We start from the raw sequence: 19038 nt of genomic DNA, 5'->3' as shown, positions 1-19038 counted from the left end.
GCAGCCATGAAATTAAGACGCTTGTTCACTCTGACAAACCTAGACAGCATATTAAAAAGCAGAGACATCATTTTTGCCGACAAACGTCCATATAATCAGAGCTATGGTTTTTCCAGTAGTCATGTATGGATTTGAGAGTTGGACCATGAAGGCTTGATGCTTTCAAATTGTGATGCTGGAGGAGACTCTTGAGAGTCCCTTGGACTGCAAGGAGATCAAACCAGTCAATCCTAAAGGAAATCAGTCCTGAATATGCATTAGGAGGACTGATGCTGAAGCCGAAGAAGCTTTGATACTTTGGCCACCTGATGTAAAGAATCTACTCATTTGCAAAAGACCCTGATGCTGGGAAAGACTGAAGGCCAACGGAGAAGGGGGCAGCAGAGGATGAGATGGTTAGATAGGATCACCGATTCAATGAGCATGAATTTGAGCAAACCCTGGGAGATAGTGGAGTACAGAGAAGCCTGGTGTGCTACAGTCCATGGGGTCACAAAGAGTCAGACACAACTTAGACCAACACCGACAACTAAATGCTACAATCTTGCTACTACAGAGTACAGTGGTTGTGACAAAGCCTAAAATAGTGTCTGGCCCTTTATAGAAAAATGTTGCCCACTGCTGGCATATAATATTCCTTTTGTGTGTTCACATGTCTAGGTTAACTGCTTGCGATTTTCCCTCTGGAGGTGGTTACCCTTGTGGTGAGATGGGGGCAGGACGGGAGACTTGGATTTTACGTCTTTCTGTTGTGTTTTGATTTTCTAACCTCTGTGTGTACTTATTTTATTTTTTAAAGTCAGTGGAGCTTTTGCTGGGGATATCACGGAATGTTTTTTGTGATTTTATGCTTTTTTTTTTTTTTTTAAATCTCATCATGGAAAGGAGAGCAGAAGAAACATGGCCTGGTTTGAGGTTTTCCTTTCTTTCCAGGTAGGGACCACCTGCCTGCTTTGTGGTCCTGCTGTGGAAACTGGTTCAGCTATAGCACTTTGAGGCATTTATTTGGGCTTCCACTGGCTTGGCTGGCCCCGTCCTTCCCTGGCCTGCTCCCCCGGGGAGTGAGTTCTACAGGCCAAAGAGGCAGCCAGCCCTGGGCTCCTGCACCAGGGTCCTTCTCTGATACTCCAGAACAGTGTCCCGAGGGAGAGTCTCTGCAGCTGGCTGCTCTAGCTTCATTCTTGAGCAATTTCTTTAGTCAGGGAAGTGCACAGAGGGGTTGAGTGGTTTCCAGGTGGCATTAGTGGTAACCTGCCTGCCCGTACAGGAGACCTAAGATACACGGGTTTGATCCCTGGGTCGGGAAGATCCCCTGGAGGAAGGCACCGCAACCCACTCCAGTATTCTTGCCTGGAGAATCCCACGGACAGAGGAACCTGGCGGGCTGCAGTCCACAGCGTTGCAAAGAGTGCGACACGAGTGAAGTGACTTAGCACGCATGCACAGAGAGACTGGCAGCCTGGTCTTGAATGGCAGGAAGGGCCGTGTGCCGAGAATAGCAGCTCCCCCAGAGGCCAGTTTGGAGGCAGAGGAGAGAATGGCAGAGTCTGGTGGGAAAGGGCAAGGGGTCACAAGAGGGTTAGGATGGTATAGTGAGCTGGAGGGGCTCTTGGAGGCCCTGTAGTCCAGATGGCTCATGGCTCAGGAGGGAAACCAGGCCAGAGAGAAAGCATTTGCCTGAGATCCCCCAGCCAGTGGGCTGGGAGAACTGGGGCTCAAGACCAGGTTGCTTGACAACCATCAGCAAGCGGACTTGAGGAGCTCAGATTATGGGCATTCTCTACTCCACCTAACCACAGCTGTGAGGATGAGAATCCCCAGGCAGGTGTGAACTCCTGCCTGGTCCGTCTTGCTTTGTAGTCAGGGGTCATATATCACCCACCCACTTGTTAGACACCTAAGCCCCTACCAGCTCTGGCTGCCATGTGTGTAGTGGGCTCAGTAAATGTCTGTCAAGTGGAGAGATATCATTGTGAACCACTGGAACACCCACTCAGCCAACCAGAACTCCCTCGGGGATTTGTTAATGAGGCTTCCTCCTCCATAGCTTCCCCCCAGCCCCATGTGCTGACTGCACCCAGAGCCCTTTTGTCTACAGTATACCCTCCACCCCCATGCTCAGCATCATGCCAGCTGCTTGGCTGGCCCCTAGGCCCCAGGCACTGCCAGTGTCAACACTGGGAGGCCCAGTGTCATGGTCTTCTGCTGTGTGACAGCCAGAGGACCAAGCCACCAGAGCTCTGGACTCCTCGCCTTGTGCCAGGTCAGGTCGTGGCTGGTGCTTCCTCTGTAGAGTCCTTGCCAGTCTCCTGCGGAGCTACAGTCACATGCCCTGTAGGAACCCCTGCTCTTTTCTAACCACTCAGCTAGGGGTTCCAGCTGGGGCTCTTCTTTACTTGTATATACCAGAGCTGTGCCATATAATACAGTAGCCACTAGCTGTATTCAAATTTAAATTATTAAAATGAAATAAAACCAGAAGTTCAGTTCCCTTGTCATATCAACCACACCTCATGTGTTCAGTAGCCATGTGTGGCTAGAGGCCGCCATACTGGACAGCACAGATGTGACATGTTTTCTTTGCTGCAGAGAGTTTTGTTAGCTGATTTCTGTAGAGTGGTGGTTCTCCATTGGGGCAGTTTTGCCTCCCAGGGAACCCTGGACAATGTCATTTTTGATTGTTATACTTGAGGAAGGGTGCTTCTAGCTCATGGTTGTAGTGAGAAGAGGCCAGAGATGAGAGTGGAGGTGGACATTCAAGCCATGGGATTGATCTCATCTTGTGGCTGTGAAAATGCTTTTCCACAGGTTCCTTTGATACCTGCTCCAGAAGGAGCCTGGGCCAGGCCAGGGGCCTAACAGTAGAAGTGGAGGAATTGCCCCAAATTCTGTTTCCCATTTCCCCTCCCTGACTCCCCAGGAGCCCCAGATGGGACTGCTGATGTGTTTTCAACAGAGAAAGAACGCCAGACTTTCCAGTTAGTTTCCGGAAGGAATCTCCATAAATGCTAAGCAAAATGTAGGCAGCTTATACTATAGGGCCTGGCCACGCCTTGGTCACATCGCACAGGGGCTCAGGTTAAAAATATTAAGACAGAAACTCTTGGCAGGTTTGTCACCAGGGGGCCAAGTACAGAGCTGCCTTTCAGGAACTCTGAAGTGTGTGAGAGACTGTTTTAATGTCCAGCCCTGCTCCTCCCAGGACCCAGAAGGGTGTAAGAGGAGGCCACGGAGGGTTCCTGTCCTCGGGAGTTTCTGCTCTGCCAAGGCTCCTTAGCATTTGCTGAGGGAAAGGTCAGGGTGAATGAATGAATAGTCCAAGTTATTTAGAATCTCGGAAGGTAACATGACATGCCTTTTTTGTGAAGGAAAAAAAAAGTGTATGGAAACCTAGGGCCTAGCTCTTGGCTCCCAGAACCTTTTTACAGACTGAATGAAAAGGAAAGAACAAGCCCATGGGACTGAAGAATCATATCAAGTGACATCCCTCTAAAACCAGAAAAACTAGCCTGGGCCTGCCAGACAGCACTGGGTCCAGGGTCACTGCCAAGGAGAGGTGGCTGCTTTATAGGGGTCAAGGGAGGGCCATTGGGAATGATGGCTCATCACATACTCTTCACATAACTCTATATAAAGACACTGACCCCAAGAAGCTCCCTAACAATGACTGTGTAACTTGGGAGGGTAGCCAGAGAGACTAGGGATGAGCTTAAAGGAAAAATCTCAAGTAGCAGCAGTGGACCAGGGTGGGAGGCCTACCTGGACCCCTGGGTGGAACTCCGCCAGGAGCCCGGGGAGACGGTGAGGGGCATGTAGAGGGAAGTGAAGGGTAGAGCTGACAGGGAGGAGGGAGCCCCTAACAGGGCCATCACCAAACGGGATGTTTCTGAAGGCTGGCCATAGGCACAGTCCTCACTTTGAGAACTGGCAGACTGGAGAGCCTGGGGAGAGCAGGGCAGAGTTAGGAGAGAGGGGAGAGCAGGGCAACTAGCTCTTCAGGAAGCAGCTTTTCAAATTTCAGAATAGAGAGAATGAATCGGGGTGATCTTAAGGGGCAAACCGTCCAGGATAGTCAGGAAGTTCTTAGAAATGAAAGTAGTCCCTTAAGGAAAAGAAGACAGTGACCAGAAGCTGACATAGCTACCAGGGAAGCCCTCTGTTGAAGGAAATGGGGAAGCAGTTAAATGGAAAGGAGGACATAATAACCAAAGATGAAGCAAGAATACGGTCCAGAAGTCACCAGAGTGACCTGAAGCTTGCAGTGAAAACTCAGGATGACGGAAATGACTGATGCACATATTTGGAAAAAACAATGAAACAGCACCGGTCCCAGAGGCCAGTGGTGGTAACCTGGGGTGGGGGCGGGGGGCGATTTTTGAGTCCTACCTTGTTTCCAGCGTTTTCTTTTGAACTTGAAAAAGAATAAATGGTGGTAGAAGAGACCTGACCCAGTTTGGGTGATTCATCTCCTGAAATGGGCAAGTTTTGTCCTGGTGTGCTGAGGTTGTGGTTGGTGACCTACAGGTCCTACTTGGAAAAGTTCGTTCTCTTTTTGTTTTTTAAATTTAATTTATTTTATTCTTATTTTCGGCTGTTCCGGGTCTTGGTTGCTGCACATGAGCTTTCTCCAGTTGAGGTAAGCAGGGGCTCGTTGCAGGGTGCAGTCCTCATTGCCTTGGCTTCTCTTGGGGAGCACAGGCTTTAGGTGAACCGGCTTCAGTGGTTGCCCCACATGAGCCCAGTAGTGTGGTGCAGGGGCGTAGTTGCTCCAAGGCATGAGGAATCTTCCTGGACCAGGGATCAAACGCGTGTCCCCTGCACTGGCAGGCAGATTCTTGTCCACTGCACCTCTAGGGAAGCCCAGGGTTCATTCTTGATTCTTTCCCATGCCAAACCCCGAATGGACCCTGGGGAAGGCCTCTGCTCTCGACCTTGTTCTTCTCGTGATTTGGATTTGTGTCTTGGGACTATTGATGGTGGTACTGGCAGAGAACAGGCCAGGGGGAACAGGATTGAGATTTTAGGAGCTCTTCACTGACTGAGCGAAAACAGTGGGCCCGCTCTGGGAAGGTGGCAGTCACCAGGGAAGTGTGAGGGACTTCTTTTGGGGAAGTAGCAGTGCAGGTAGAGTCTGGGGCTTGTGGTTTAGCAGGAGCATGGGGGAGAAGAACTCCTGAGGCTTTGCTGATTGCAAACCCTGTGTACGTCAATACAGGAGGATGTGGCTTCCAGAGAAGCTGGTGTGGGCTCAGGCTCCTCTGACCCACCCTCAGTGGGGGCCGGGAAGTGAGACTCCAGGTTCCTTGAGCCTAACCGCGTGACACCTTCTCAGAGCCCTGTGGGCAGAACAGATGTTCCAGCCTCAGAGTCCTTCAGTTTGGGGAAATTTAATTTTATTTCGTTTGTAATTTTCACCCCTCTTATTTTACTGATCTCCCCTTCAGTAACTCATTAGTCAGATTTTGGACCTCTTAAGTTGGTCTTCTGATTTTCTCTCTCTCTTTTTTTTTAATACTATTATCCATCTCTTTATCTTTATGTTCTACTTTTTGAAAAATTTCTTCTAAACTTACATTGAATTTTTTTCTTTGACTATTTGTAATTTTAATTTCCAAGAGTTTTTTTTTGTTCACTGAATGTTCATTTAAAAAAGAAAAGAGCATCTGGTCCTATCTGATCTGATCTGTTAATGCCTCCTTCCATTTCCATATATTATGTGTTAACATATCTTAACTGCTGGGTTTTTCTTTTTGTCCTCTTCTCTTTGTTCTGGGTGCACCTTAAAAAAAAAATCTCTTTACTTTTATTTCAGTTGGCTTTTTGAAAGGAAACAGTTTAATCCACTTTATCTAATTGCAAGTTTATTCTTTTATTTAAGCTTTATATATCTTTTTAAGTGTGTCTTTTAAGACATTTTGATGTGATTGATGGATTTTAAAACATCCAATATAAGAGTCTGAATCTTGATCAGGGAGTTTAGCCAATTATATAATCACTATAATTGCTATTCTATTAGGACTTACTTCTTCCCTCTTATTTAATGCTTTCTACTTATCATGTATTCTCACTGCTTTTTTGGTTTTTTTCCTTTCCCTTTCCTTTATTGTGTAGATTGGATTTTCTTCTGCTGGTTTGGAAGTTATATATTCTTCTTGTGGTTCTGTCTCACTTATTTGGCCCCATGCCTTACCTCATTGCTGTCTTGGGTCCTAAGAGTCTCAGCACCATCCTGCCTTTTTCCGTTCTCCTCACCTGTGCTGGTCCTGTGACATCTTCAGGGCTGGATTCTGTGCGGGGACAGCAGCCCTTTTCCTTTGCCACCTTGCTCAGAACTGGACCAGGCTCCTTCAGGGCTCTCCTGGAAGGGACTCCCCTGCTCAGCAGGAGCAGGAGGTTCTATGCACGTTTGGGGGCTGGTAGGTTCCAAGGAGGGAGCAGGAGGATGGACGAGTCTGCGAGCTCTGCCGCACGCTGGGAGCCCCAGACCTTCTGAAGCTCTTGCATAGTCTACCTCTGAGACATCTATTCCCTGCTTCCAGCTTCACTCTCAGATGCTGTGCAGAGCGGTGTCCCACAACCCACAAAAGGTGGGAAACAAATGAGGAGAGGGAGCCTTGGCAAGATGATAGGGAGTGGCAGGGACTAGGTGGAGGTGGCACGGGCACACCCCATCCAAGAAGGCAGCTGTTACTCAGCACCACCAACTCCAATCAAGCAACAGTGTGGCCCCCGCAGTGCCAGAGCTTTTGGGTTTTTGAGAGAAACCAGAAAATTGGATTTTCTCTGTGAAATCTCCCATAACATTTTACAGAACTCGAATGAACTTTTGGGCAAACCTAATATTTTTTGGCTTACAAACGTTTATAACCCCCATGTAGGCCACATGGAGAAGACTCTTGAGAGTCCCTTTGATTGCAAGGGGATCAAATCAGTCAATCCTAAAGGAAATCAACCATGAATATTCACTGGAAGGACTGATGCTAAAGCTTTGGCCACCTGATGTGAACAGCTGACTCATTGGAAAAGACCTGATGCTGGGAAAGATTGAGGGCAGGAGGAGAAGGGGACGACAGAGGATGAGATGGTTGGGTAGCATCACTGACTCAGTAGACATGAACTCGAGCAAACTCAGGAGATAGTGGAGGACAGGGAAGCCTGGAGTGCTGCAGTTCATGGGATTGCAGAGTCAGACATGACTTAGTGACTGAATAGCAACGTCAAGGCAGTATAGCACCTCTGGCACAGACACTGTCCCCAGTGATCCCCCTGGTTAGTCAGTTCCGTCCTTGTCACCCTTGACTTTTTTCCCTCCTGGATAAATGTCCCCCAGAGATGTAATTTCCTACACCCCTCCCGTCTTAGCCACCTCTTCTGGGCCCCTTTCCTCTGTCTGCTTGTTAGTCTAGCATCTCAGTTTACCAGTCGTGGAAATGGGTCTGGTGTCATTCACACTATCATGTGCTATTTCTGTTCTGTTAGCCGTCCCCCTTGTTTGCATCATTAATTATCTACTAAATGAATAACTCCAGGGTAACCATCACTCTTGCCCCATGAGTGTCGGGCACTCGGGTTTGGTTTTCCTGGAGCCTGTCTGCAGCAAGAGCCCATGAAGCCTGTTCCTAGAAGTCCTGGGAGGGACTCTGCTTGCCTGCTCGCTGGGCTGTGGCTGCAGACAGCACGTGCAGGGCCCGGCTCCCTCGTGCCTTGGCCTGCAGAGGGCAGACCTGTGGTGTAGCCCAGAGCTCAGGACCCGGGAGCCTCCTGGGGGCCCCCTCCTGCCTGCCCTGGTCTGTCCCTGCCCGAGTGGCTGGAGCCTGCAGCGTTATATATGCTGGGCAGTGGTGTGACTCATTCCTCGGCAGCCCCTCCGATGGGGAAGTGAAACCGCTGCACCTGGTGAGGCTTGACCTCTGGGTGACAGCGGAAGTAACTGTGCAAACGCAGGGCTCACTGCCTCCGGGGGAGAAGCCCTCTCCGCAGCCAGGCTGTGAAGAAAGCTCTCACCTGGCCTGGCCTGGCCCCGTGTGGCCTCCAGGCTGGGGGCTCTGGTAACGGTTTCTCTTTCCTTCTCCCCCCGCCCCAACACTTTTCTTGGTGACAGCTGGAAGTAGCCGTGGTCACAACTGAGAGAGCCAAACATTTTTACAGCCCCCGGGATGTTCCTGTCACCCTCTACAGCGACGCTGATGAATGGGAGGTCAGTGCTGGGCCCCTGGGCTGGGTTCCCTCGTGTCCGTATCAACGGGACAGGACAGTCCTCCCTGCAGCCTATGGTCCTGGTGGCCGGAGCAGACAGGCTAGGCTCAAGCCCACGGTCAGGGCCTCTGGGCAGAGGCGATGAGGAAAACATCTGTCTAGCTTCTGGCCTGCAGGAGGCCCACAGTCTCCTCCCACCCCAGGCAGAGCTCAGCGTTGGCCCCGTGCCCGGGGTTGAGTGTCCTTGTACTTATCTGGGCTGATGAAACCACAGAGGAGCCCTGTTCCCACCACCCTCATCCACGTGGCTCCCAGCGTCGGGGCCTCCGGGAACGCCTCACTTCCCACGGCTGCCGGGCTGCCCTGCTGCTCTCCCGCGCCGGGGCAGGCACTGGTCGATTCACCAGACGTCAAGTGTGGGCCCCACAGGGGTGCCCTGCCAGGCATTTTTAAACATTCTCAGCCTAGAACATTTCTGGCTGGCCCGTCTCCCCCACCCCGCCCCCTCCATTTCTCACCGCCCAGAGCCTTTCCACTGGCTTGGACAACCCAAGCATCCGCCTCAAGCAGACAGGCCAGGACTTCCCTGCCAGATGTCAGTTCTCTTGAAAACCAAACCATAAAGGGAATAGCTCAGAGAGACAAGGGGCGTTTGTTTCCTCAGGCCTGGTTTCTCTCAGGCCGTTGGTGCCACAGCCAGGGTTCACCAGCGTAGCTGCAAAAGGGGTGGCAGTGAACTGGGGTGGGGGGCATTCAGGTGGTCTCCCTTGGGTTCCTGACTCAGTGCCCCAGGTCTGTGTCAGCCCTCAAACCGCTCCGGCCCCTTCTCCCTCCACTCTGAGAGTAGCCGGCCCAGTGACCCCACTTCTTCGCTCTTCCTTCCTTTGCCAGATGTGGAAGTGCCGATCCGACCCAGTTCTCCACATTGACCTGCGGAGGTGGGCGGACCTCATGCTGGTGGCGCCCCTCGATGCCAACACTCTGGGGAAGGTGGCCAGTGGCATCTGTGACAACTTGCTTGTGAGTGGCTCGCCGGGCCTGCCTCCACGCTCACCGTGGGCTGGCTGCAGGCTTCTTCTGGACAGTCTTCTGACCTGGGAATCCCTGTATGGTGGGCTGGTTTGCTCAGAACACAGTCCCCTGGACCACCTTCCACCTGGCTGCACCTATGCTCTGGCAGGTGGCCAGATGGCCTGGGTCCTGATTGGGTGGACTTGACTTGGAAGTGCCCTCGGAGGTGTCCACTCCTCAGGCCCCTGGGTGCTCATGCCTATGGGCTGCCCTCCACATGCTTTCCCGCTGGCCTCCCTGCCCAGCTCTGTTGCCAGTCCCCCTTAGCTCTGGGACCTGGCTATCCATGGGGGCAAACAGATAAGAGTGTTTATCTCCTCATGGATCTCCCAGGCACACTTATCTCTCCTGTACTTTTAACCACAAGGCTGAGAGGTAGTTTGCCTGAAATTGTGGAAAATTAAAGGGGAAGAAAGGAGACAGGGCAAGAGGCTCGAGGTGGAGGAGAGGAGGAGAAGTCCAGCTGTAGAGTGGGGGTCATCTTCGGCCTGAAGGACCTCCAGGGAGCTGCTGTCCTTAAGGAGCCTTTGTTTACATGAGCATCTGGGTGTGTTCCCTATCCTTCCCACCTCTTTCGTATTACTCCCCTTCCCTCATTCATCCAGCTCTTTTACCTGCCAGGGACCAGGCCCTATGTGGACAGACACACAGGACACAGGGAGCTGACAGTCTGGAAGGAGAGGGTTTTGGCCTGTGCTCTGGTATGTGCTATGTCAGTCCTTTGACAATGGAATCACCATGTTGCACAGTATCAGGCATACAGTAGGCATTCAGTAAAGGCTTATTGCATGTATGAGGTAATCAGTAATTTTGCTTCAGCTCACAGCAGAAGGTTTTTTCAGAGTTTAATATGATGAAGTCACTAATGAAGCTGGGTCGAGGTTTTGGGGGTTAGATAGGGGGTTAGTCTCTCTGTTTGCTAGTTGATGGGTGCTTAAGGTATTTCTCGAAGAAGCTGCTAGTGATTTAAGCATCATTTGAATTAGATCACAGGTGATCAGAGGAAGAGCAGCACACAGATCGTGTGGCAGGAGCAGGGGTGGGGAGCGCAGAGGAGGGTGGGCTTTGGGCCGCGTTGTCAAGAATGCCTCCCGGTGGGGCAGGCGCCTGGTTGACAGGACATCAGAATGGGTCAGGCTCCTGGTCACTTTCATCTAAGTGCGTCAGCACTGCATGTAACCAGCACCATCTCACCAAATGTCCAGGCTTTCCTCTGGCTGGTAAGCAGCCGGCTGATGTGACAAGGCATGTTGACCTCTAGGAGCTAAGCCCCGGCCTGGGCCGACTCTCTGAGAGCTCCTTGCTCACTCCCGAAAGCTCTTTTCATTAGAGCTGCCAGCGCTCCCTGGAATCTTTGGAGTTCCCTCCTACTGAGTTGGCTGAGCAGTAGAATATGTTCCCAAGACCAGACCTGAGGCCCTTTGCCTCAGAGGTTTCACTTGAAGGTGCAAGTATTTCAAAGAACCGCAAATCCTACCAAGTTTAAACTGTTGTCGTCATGGTCTGTGGCTCTGTACTCTCTCGAAAGATGTTTTTTCCTTATATTCTCCCAAAGGAGCTTGCCCTGCTTCCCCCCTCCTTCAAACCTTCTCCCTGAAATTGGGGTGCACACTGTCTAGATCTTGGGGTGCACTGGAGCTGTGTGCTAAGTATGAACCTACGTTCCCAGTCTCTGGGCCCTGGGTCTGGGTGACGTGCATCTCTGTCTGTCCTGTGGCCCACTCAGGCTCTGGCCCTTCTTTGTACTAAATAACCAAACAGATCCAGAAAGAGGAGATAACTTCCCTGGGTCACCCGTCTAGCTGGCAGCTGGTCTCCTATCCCAGATCCAGGCCTTCTCTCCGCCCAAGCAGATTCCCAGGGGCAGAGCCTGAGGTGCTACATACAGCGTTGGCCAAACAGAAATGACCGTGGGAACTGATGCCTCCTTTCAGTCCTCCTGCTGCCAGAAGGTTTGGTGGAGCTGTGGTTTGTCCGGGAAGCGCTGAGCTTTGTAATGAGATGGGAAAAGCTGAAGACGTGTGGGGCACAGAGGGGCTGAGTTTCTGCTCTGGTGGGCGTGCTTTGCTTTGAGGGCATTTAGAAACTCCAGCCCTGCCACCACCCACCTCGCACGGAGTCGGACTCCTCTAGGTATGCTCATGGCTTCTGCAGAAGCAGCCGGTGGCACGGGGCCAAGAGGAAGTGTGGACTGAAACTGTCCACTCACAGCCGGGTTGCCCCACCGCGAGGACTCGATGGGGAGACAAGTGCTGTGTCTGAGATGACGCGAGCAGCCAGGGCCCGAGGCTGTGCTGACCCACTTCCTTCCTGTCACAGGAGAGGCCAGGGGCCCTGAGGAGGGCAGGCATTTTCCCTGGCCCGTCCGTGGCATTGTTCTCTGGACTCCCCCTCTTTTCCCAGACAGCGTCCCCTTCAGGGAAGGGGTGTGCCCACCGCTGGCTCCCTGAGGGGCCCACAGCCCAGGCAGAGGTGCCTGGAGCGGTCAGAGCCCAGGGGAGTGCACTGCTGTGGGCCCCTGAGCTTATTTCCCTCCGAGGCAGCCCCTGGCCCAGGGAGCCTGTCTGTAATAATAACAGGACCTACTATTTCTGGAGCCTGTATTTGTGCCAGGCCTGTGCAAAGAGCTTTATAAGCATTTTCACCCTCCATCCGCACGACCACCCAGGGAGAGGGCTTTTGCAGAGAGGAACCTCAGACTCCTGTCATGAAAGGACTTGTTCAAGTTCTCGTGGCTAGTCACAGCAAAGAGCACAGCAAGATTTGAACCCAGGTCCACGTGATTGCAAAGCTCACAGCGCTAAAGACTCTGTGAACTGGTCTGTCCTTTTCATGGCTGCTCTGGTATTGACTTGGAGGGGCCTGACACCTGGAGGTGGTGAAACCACACAGGGCAGTGGAGGACGGCATGGGCGTGGTGCAAAGCTTCACCCCAGATCACTGTCTGGGTGTCACCCTGAGTAGCGGCTCAGCTCCTGGAAGCACAGCTTCCCCTCGGTGAAATGGGACAGCAGCTTCTTTACAAGGTCACAGGGCGGGCTCATGAGATAGCACGTGGGAGAGGGTCTGGTCCCGTGGAACCTGTTCTCATGGCCACGCTTTCATTGGCCTCAAGTAGAGCTAGTGTGGGGCAGACGGGCCCACCTGCCGGGCATCTTGGTCCTCAGCTTTGCAAGAGCTGCTGCGAGGTATGGCTGGCTGTAGGGAAGATAGATGCTTGGGTACCAGGAGCCCTTTCTGTACAGAACTGGAGTTATGCTTGGAGGTGGCTGGGCCATGGCCAGCGTTAGTGGAGCAGCTCCTGTATGTCGGGCCCTGTGTCAGAGCCTAGGGGGAGGTGAGAGGGACCCAGAGACACATCCTCGAAGTAACGAGACAGCAGACAGGGCCCCCAGTCTCCCCAGGCCCGCAGCTGGCTGTGGCCTGGAAGCAGTGGGTGACAGTTGGGAAGTCTGGGGAGGGGTGGCAGGCAGAGCAGCAGGCACGCCCCTCCTTCTTCACAGACCTGTGTCATCCGGGCCTGGGACCGCAGCAAACCCCTGCTGTTCTGCCCAGCGATGAACACCGCCATGTGGGAACACCCCATCACCGAGCAGCAGGTGCGCCAGCTCAAGGCCTTCGGCTACATCGAGGTCCCTTGTGTGGCCAAGAAGCTGGTCTGTGGAGACCAAGGTGGGTGTCTGGCCAGGCTCACAGCTCATTCCCGCAGCCTCATATCCCAGCCCGTTGTGACCTCCAGCTCAGCTCTCTCACCTGGGAAATAGAAGTGGTAATTCCTCCCTCTTGGAGTTGTTAGGTAATGTGCCCAGTATCCTCCCTGGCGTGCAGCCCAAACAGCTCAAGGTGGTTGCTGTAACCATTCCTGGGGCCTGTCCTGGGGTGGGGGGGTCTCTGATGGGACCCAATGGATCTGGCTCAGGCCTGGTCCTGGCCTTCTCAGGCACTGGGCTCTGGGTGGCACACTCGGGGAGCGCTGGGAAGGGGTGAGTGGGGGATGGTCCCCTGCCCATCTGCAGGGCCACAGAAGAACTCTGCTCCCTAGGTCTGGGGGCCATGGCTGAGGTGGGCACCATTGTGGGCAAAGTGAAAGAAGTCCTGTCCCAGCGGCAGCTCCCAGCAGAGCTGAACCCAGGATTTCTGTCACCCGCGTCCCTCTGAACTCAGGAGGTGTTTTCAGGCCAAGTCGGTGAAGAAAGTGGACTTTGCCAAAATGTGGTGAAGACTTCTGCTTCCGCCGAGTAGTGGTCTGGCCTGGGCCTGCTCTGGAGCCTCCCGAGGGCCATGACCTGCCCCAGGTCAAAGTAGACCAAAGGCCCAGGTCCCAACTTCTTCCAACCGGGAGACACCTGCTTTCCCGAGTTCCTCCCCACCTTTTCCTAGGATGGGCACAGTAAGCCAGAGGACAAGCTGCGGAAGTGTGCCTGTGCTCTGGGAAGGGGACATAGGAGTGACCGAGAAACCTTGATCCAATGTCATGCCCAGGACTTGCTTTTAGAAGGAGCGACTTGACACCACAGCGACTGGAGACCCCGGGCCTGTGGAGCTTCAGCTCCTCAGTGGGCACAGGAAAGCCTGTGAGTTGGCCAGACCTTGAGATTTCCTGCAGACCATGCTGTGAGATTGGGGTGACTGAGAATAAAGAAAAGTGACCTTCTGAGAGACTGTCCTTCCTTTGCAGCCTGTCTGTGGTTTTAGAGGTCAGAGGCTGGGGAAGGGTCTAGGCTGGTAATTGACCATCATATGGTGGTTTGGGGCAAAGGACTCTGAAGCCAGACAGCCTCTCGTTCTTATCCCAGCTCTGCTGCGTGCCAGCCGCGGGACCTTGGCTCAGGACTCAGCCTTTCTGACCCTCACTTTCCTCATCTGTATTATCCTACCCTCATGGAATTGTTGAGAGGACTTAATAAGATAATGTGTATAAAATGCCCACCCTACTGCCTCTCACTCTGGAGGGGGGCATGGCAACCCACTCTAGTATTCTTGCCTGGAGAGTCCTCTGGACAGAGGAGCCTAGCGGGCTACAGTCCATGGGGTTGCAAAGAGTTGGACGTGACTAAAGCGACTAATACTTTGACTGCCTCTCACATAGTAAATGTCAAATAAAATGGGAAGTTAAAACTAGATATATATTCATACCAGTGAGCTTTTCTAACGTTTACTGAAACAGACTGTCATTTTGGGAAAAACAAAATCGTGGACTGTAAGCAGATGTGCACTTTATATAAGTGACAGGGACACAGCCAGCAGGGTTGGACCCTGCCCTGGAACCCAGGCCCCCTGCTTCCTGGTGTCATCCTCATGAGCTTTGCTGTGCCTGAGATGGGGCCTCAGTGTCTGTGCCTGCCTCCGCAGCAGCATACTCCAGAGATAACAAGCTCTGCCCCAGGAGTCCTCCACTACCCTGCCTTTGACTGACTGCTGTCTGGTGGCTGTGTGGGGAGGAGCTTGTTTGACTGGAGCTGAAGTTGGGGCTGGCTTCTGGCCCTCTTGCCTTCCAGGCTGGTGTGAGTGGGTACCCTGCTGCATGCCCTCAGACTGTTGAAGGGTAGAAATGCCTTAGAAGGGCCTCAAGGTGGACCATTAAGAAGGCTGAGCACCAAAAAATTGATGCTTTCAAAATGTGGTGTTGGAGAAGACTCTTGAGAGTCCCTTGGACTGCGAGGAGATCAAACCAGTCAATCCTAAAGGAAATCAACCGTGAATATTCATTGAAAGGGCTGATACTGAAGCTGAAACTCCAATACTTTGACCACCTGATTCAAAGAGCCGACTCATTGGAAAAGACCCTGATGCTGGGAAAGATTTCGGGCAGGAGGAGAAGGGGACGACAGGGGATGAGATGGTTGGATGGCACCACCGACTCAATGGACCTGAGTTTGAGCAAGCTCCGACAGACTCTGGGAGACGGCGGACAGGGAAGCCTGATGTGCTGCAGTCCATGGGGTCGCAAAGAGTCATACACAGCTGAGCGACTGAACAACAGGAGGCCTCCTGGTGGTAACCAAGGCTGCCTGCAGCAGCCTCCAAGAGCCTTCGTCTCTGTAGCACCTGACCAAGTGATCCTTTGGGATAAAATTGCCTTAGGGCACTGAAGAAAAGAACCAGCTTCTTTTGCTGGGTTGGGGGTCGGGCATGGAGAGGCCCTGGATAACTGAAATCCAGAGGCAGCCCCAAAGTTCTGTTTAAGTGGATTCTGACTTCCTTCTATCCACATCACCCTTCCTTTCCCTCAGCAACCTCCTAATGAATGGCAAGACTTCCAGTTTTTAAAAAGATCTTTTTGTCTACGCTGCATACAGCATGTGGAATCTTAGTTCGCCAACCAGGGATGGAACCCATGCCCCCTGCATTGGAAGCTTGGAGTCTTAAGCACTGGACCACGAAGGACATCCCCTGAGACTTCCAGTTTTAGCAGAAAGTGCTGCAGAATGCTTGCTGTGTGCAAGGCTCTGTGCTGAGCACTTTAAGGAGGACAGTTGCTCAGGAAACCTGCTATAAGATGCCTGTTTAAAAATGTCACAGGAGTAGAGAAGTTCATAGGCCTGTCGGACTGCTCAGAGCAGGACTGAGCCATGTTGACTGGAAGGAAAGAGATGACCCAGGGACGTGGGCCAGCTGGGAGTCCACCACTCCATCATGGCAGTCCTGCATTCTGAAGGAATGAGGATCTGGATGAATGGGCAGGGGCTGGAGAGCCCACGTGTTCCGTGAGCCACGCTGGAGCAGAGGAGAGGACAGTTAGGGCCCTGGCTGCATTTATCCCATCTGCCAGCGGGGTGCTGAGGTGGGAGTGACAGCCACCGCCTTCCCCAGGAAAAAGCTCTTGAAGTTGTCATCATCTTGGGTAGGCATGTTTCTCAGAGAAGGTGCTAGCTTCGCTGATGATTTTTATAGAATTCTGGAAGCTTGGCAGAATCGAACATTTGGTCTGAAATTCTCGCTGTTTGGAGTCTCTCTAGGCTGCCATGGCTGCTGCTGGGCAAGAGGCGGAAGTCTCCGAGGCCCTGCCTCCGCTCTGGACCAACTCCAGCTCATCCTCCACACAGCTGATGTGTCCCCCTGCCACCTCCCCCTGACCTCCAGGCAGTATCTTCTTGGCCTTCTGTGATCTGGCCCCTGTCTACTTCCTAGCTCTGCCCCTACCACACACCAGCTCTGCGGGTCTCCCTGTCTTCTTGCCAGACTGGACAACCTTGGCTGAGCCTGTTGCTTCTTGCGTTTGCATATGCTTTTCCACTTTTACTGGAAGACCGTTCTTCTCCTGGCTGCTTCCCGCACACCTCCAGATTTACCTGGATGCCACTGCCTTTGGAAAGCCTTGCCTGGCCAACTCAGGCAGGAGTAGGCGGTCCTAGCCCAGGTTCGCGTTGTGCCCCATCTTACTTATTATACCATGCAATTGCAGCAGTCAGTCTGTGTCTCCCTGAAACTGGCATCTCCTGGAAGGCAGGAGTTGTCCTGTTCCTTACAAAACCTGGGAAGTCATTCCAAGCTTTTTGTACAGGCAGGATTTTTAAAAGCTGTGTGTTGGGGGCTGGAGGGGGATGAAGGAGGGGCTGTCTTGCTCCTTTGTCACCCAACCTAGGAGCCATAAAAGCAAAGACGGATACATTTGACTACAGAAAAACAATTCCACCTAGCAGTAGCCCAAAGGCAAGGTTCCAAGATGGCACAGTGGTAAGGAATCTGCCTGCCAAAGCAGGAGACACAAGAGACTGGGTTCAATCCCTGGGTTGGGAAGATCTCCAAAGAGGTTATATCAATTTACACTCCTACCAGCAAAGTATGAGGGTGCCATTTTCTCACCTTCACCAACCTAGTAAGTTGAAAACCCTCATTTCATTTAGAAATCCCCTCCCTTTCCAGAACCACAGGTGTGGCCGAGGCCTTCACCATAACCTGGCTTCCCTGACTTAGCCTCTGGCTTCCTCCCCGACTCCAGCTTCTCAAGTCTCCAGTCTGTCCTGCATGTTCCATGCAGCAGGTCTTTACTGCACTCCACGCTCACCATGAGGCTGCCCTGCTGTCCAGCTCCTGACCCCCCAGCATGCAGAGTCCAGGACCCCACCCAAGTACCCACATAAACAGCGTGTCTCCACCCTCTGCCTCTGTTCTTACTACGCTGGCCCTCCAGCCTGAGTGCCACTCCCTCCAAAAGGCATCGCCTGGGTGCTTCTCAATTCTGAAAACTCTCATCTCAGTGTGACATTTTATCTGAACAAGTCTATTACGGAAGCATTGCATATGATAGTAAAGGACTGGAAACACTCGCCATGTGACAACTAAAGGCTGATGAATGTGGTCCAGTGGTTAAGAATCTGCCTTGTGATGCAGGGGACGTGGCTATCGATCCCTGGTCAGGGAACTGAGATCCCACATGCCATGGAGCAGCTGAAGCCAGAGTGCTGCAAGTACTGAGCCCACGTGCCACAACCAGAGAGTCCAGGTCCCTCAGCAAAGATCCTGCGTTCTGCAACTAAGACCCGACCCAGCCAAATAAGCAAATATATTTTTTAAAAGGTTGGTTAAATAAATCAGGGTCATCCTTGCACTGGAACATCACACAGCCACAGTGAGGAAGCTCTCTAGGTTTGACCAGGGAAGATGTCTGAGATACATTATTAAACAAAACGCAAGATGGAGAATAATATATATTGCATGTTAGCTTGTGTATTAAAAAAGCGAGAGAAAATGAGTATCTATTTGCTAGAATACCTATTGAAAAACAAGAATTCAGTCCATTGTTTGCCTCTCAGCAGGGGAGCTGAGTGGTTGAGAAACAAAGGTAGGCAGCTGACTTCATTTTAAGTTTTGAGCCAGATGAATATATTATCCACCACGAAAGCCGTAAATACATATGTTTTTTAAAGGGTTCCCTCTGCCCTTTATCCAGAAGTTGTTAAAAATGGCTTGGCAGGGAATTGATGCAAAAGACTTGGCAGGGGTATCTGGAGATTTCCATTAAGGCCTTTGGAATAGAAATGGCCTGTTTTTCTTGTCATGAGCTAATAATAGAGGAAGATGACTTCTGAGTATCCCTGGGTGCTCCTTATAAGTTTTTGAGGTCCCTGATCTCAAGGAGCTAACGGTCTTAGGAGAAGAAGACTCAAGGCCTTAAAACAGTTAAAACAATCAAGTGATGGAAAAGTGAAACTGTGTGACTTAGACTCTTAAGTGCTGTGATTCAGAACTGAGAAGCAGCCAGGCGATGCCTTTTGGAGGGAGTGGCACTCAGGCTGGTGCTCCCTGGAGGGCCAGTGTAGTGAGAACAGAGGCAGAGGGTGGAGACACGCTGCCACGTGCTGATGAAGGTACCTGCGTGGGGTCCTGGACTCGGCATGCTGGAGGTCAGGAGCTGGACAGCAGGGCAGCCTCATGGTGAGCATGGAGTGTGATAAAGATCTGCTGCATGGAACATGCAGGACAGACTGGAGACTTGAGAAGCTGGAGTCGGGGAGGAAGCCAGAGGCTAAGCCAGGGAAGCCAGGCTGTGCTGAAGGCCTTGGCCACACCCGTGGTTCTGGAAAGGCAGGGGATGCAAAAGAGTTTTTTCCTTCATGATGTGAAGGAAAATCAGCAAGACTAAGGTGTTAGGCTTCCCTTGTAGCTCAGTTGGTAAAGAATCTGCCTGCAATGCAGGAGACCTGGGTTCAGTTCCTGGGTTGAGAAGATCCCCCGGGGAAGGAAATGGCAACCCACTCCAGTATTCTTGCCTGGAGAATCCCATGGACTGGGAAGCCTGGTAGGCTATAGGCCATGGGGTCGCAAGAG

At 52.2% G+C, this 19038-nt stretch overlaps 1 protein-coding gene across 7 annotated transcripts in view; it reads left to right on the top strand.

Moving 5' to 3' along the window:
* The window catches only part of PPCDC (phosphopantothenoylcysteine decarboxylase), a 33753-nt gene that overhangs the window by 10702 nt on the left and 4013 nt on the right, over positions 1-19038 (top strand). For 3 of the 7 annotated variants that reach the window (XM_055555605.1, XM_055555606.1, XM_055555607.1), the window contains exons 3-5: positions 8102-8197; positions 9088-9216; positions 12771-12939. In XM_055555605.1, coding sequence (XP_055411580.1) covers positions 8102-8197; positions 9088-9216; positions 12771-12939 — 394 coding nt within the window. The other 4 variants (XM_055555610.1, XM_055555611.1, XM_055555608.1 and 1 more) reach the window with 4 other exon arrangements.

Source organism: Bubalus kerabau, chromosome 19 (genome assembly GCF_029407905.1).
Source record: "Bubalus kerabau isolate K-KA32 ecotype Philippines breed swamp buffalo chromosome 19, PCC_UOA_SB_1v2, whole genome shotgun sequence".
NCBI classification, from domain to species: domain Eukaryota; kingdom Metazoa; phylum Chordata; class Mammalia; order Artiodactyla; family Bovidae; genus Bubalus; species Bubalus kerabau.
This window is presented reverse-complemented; position numbering and strand designations above follow the sequence as displayed.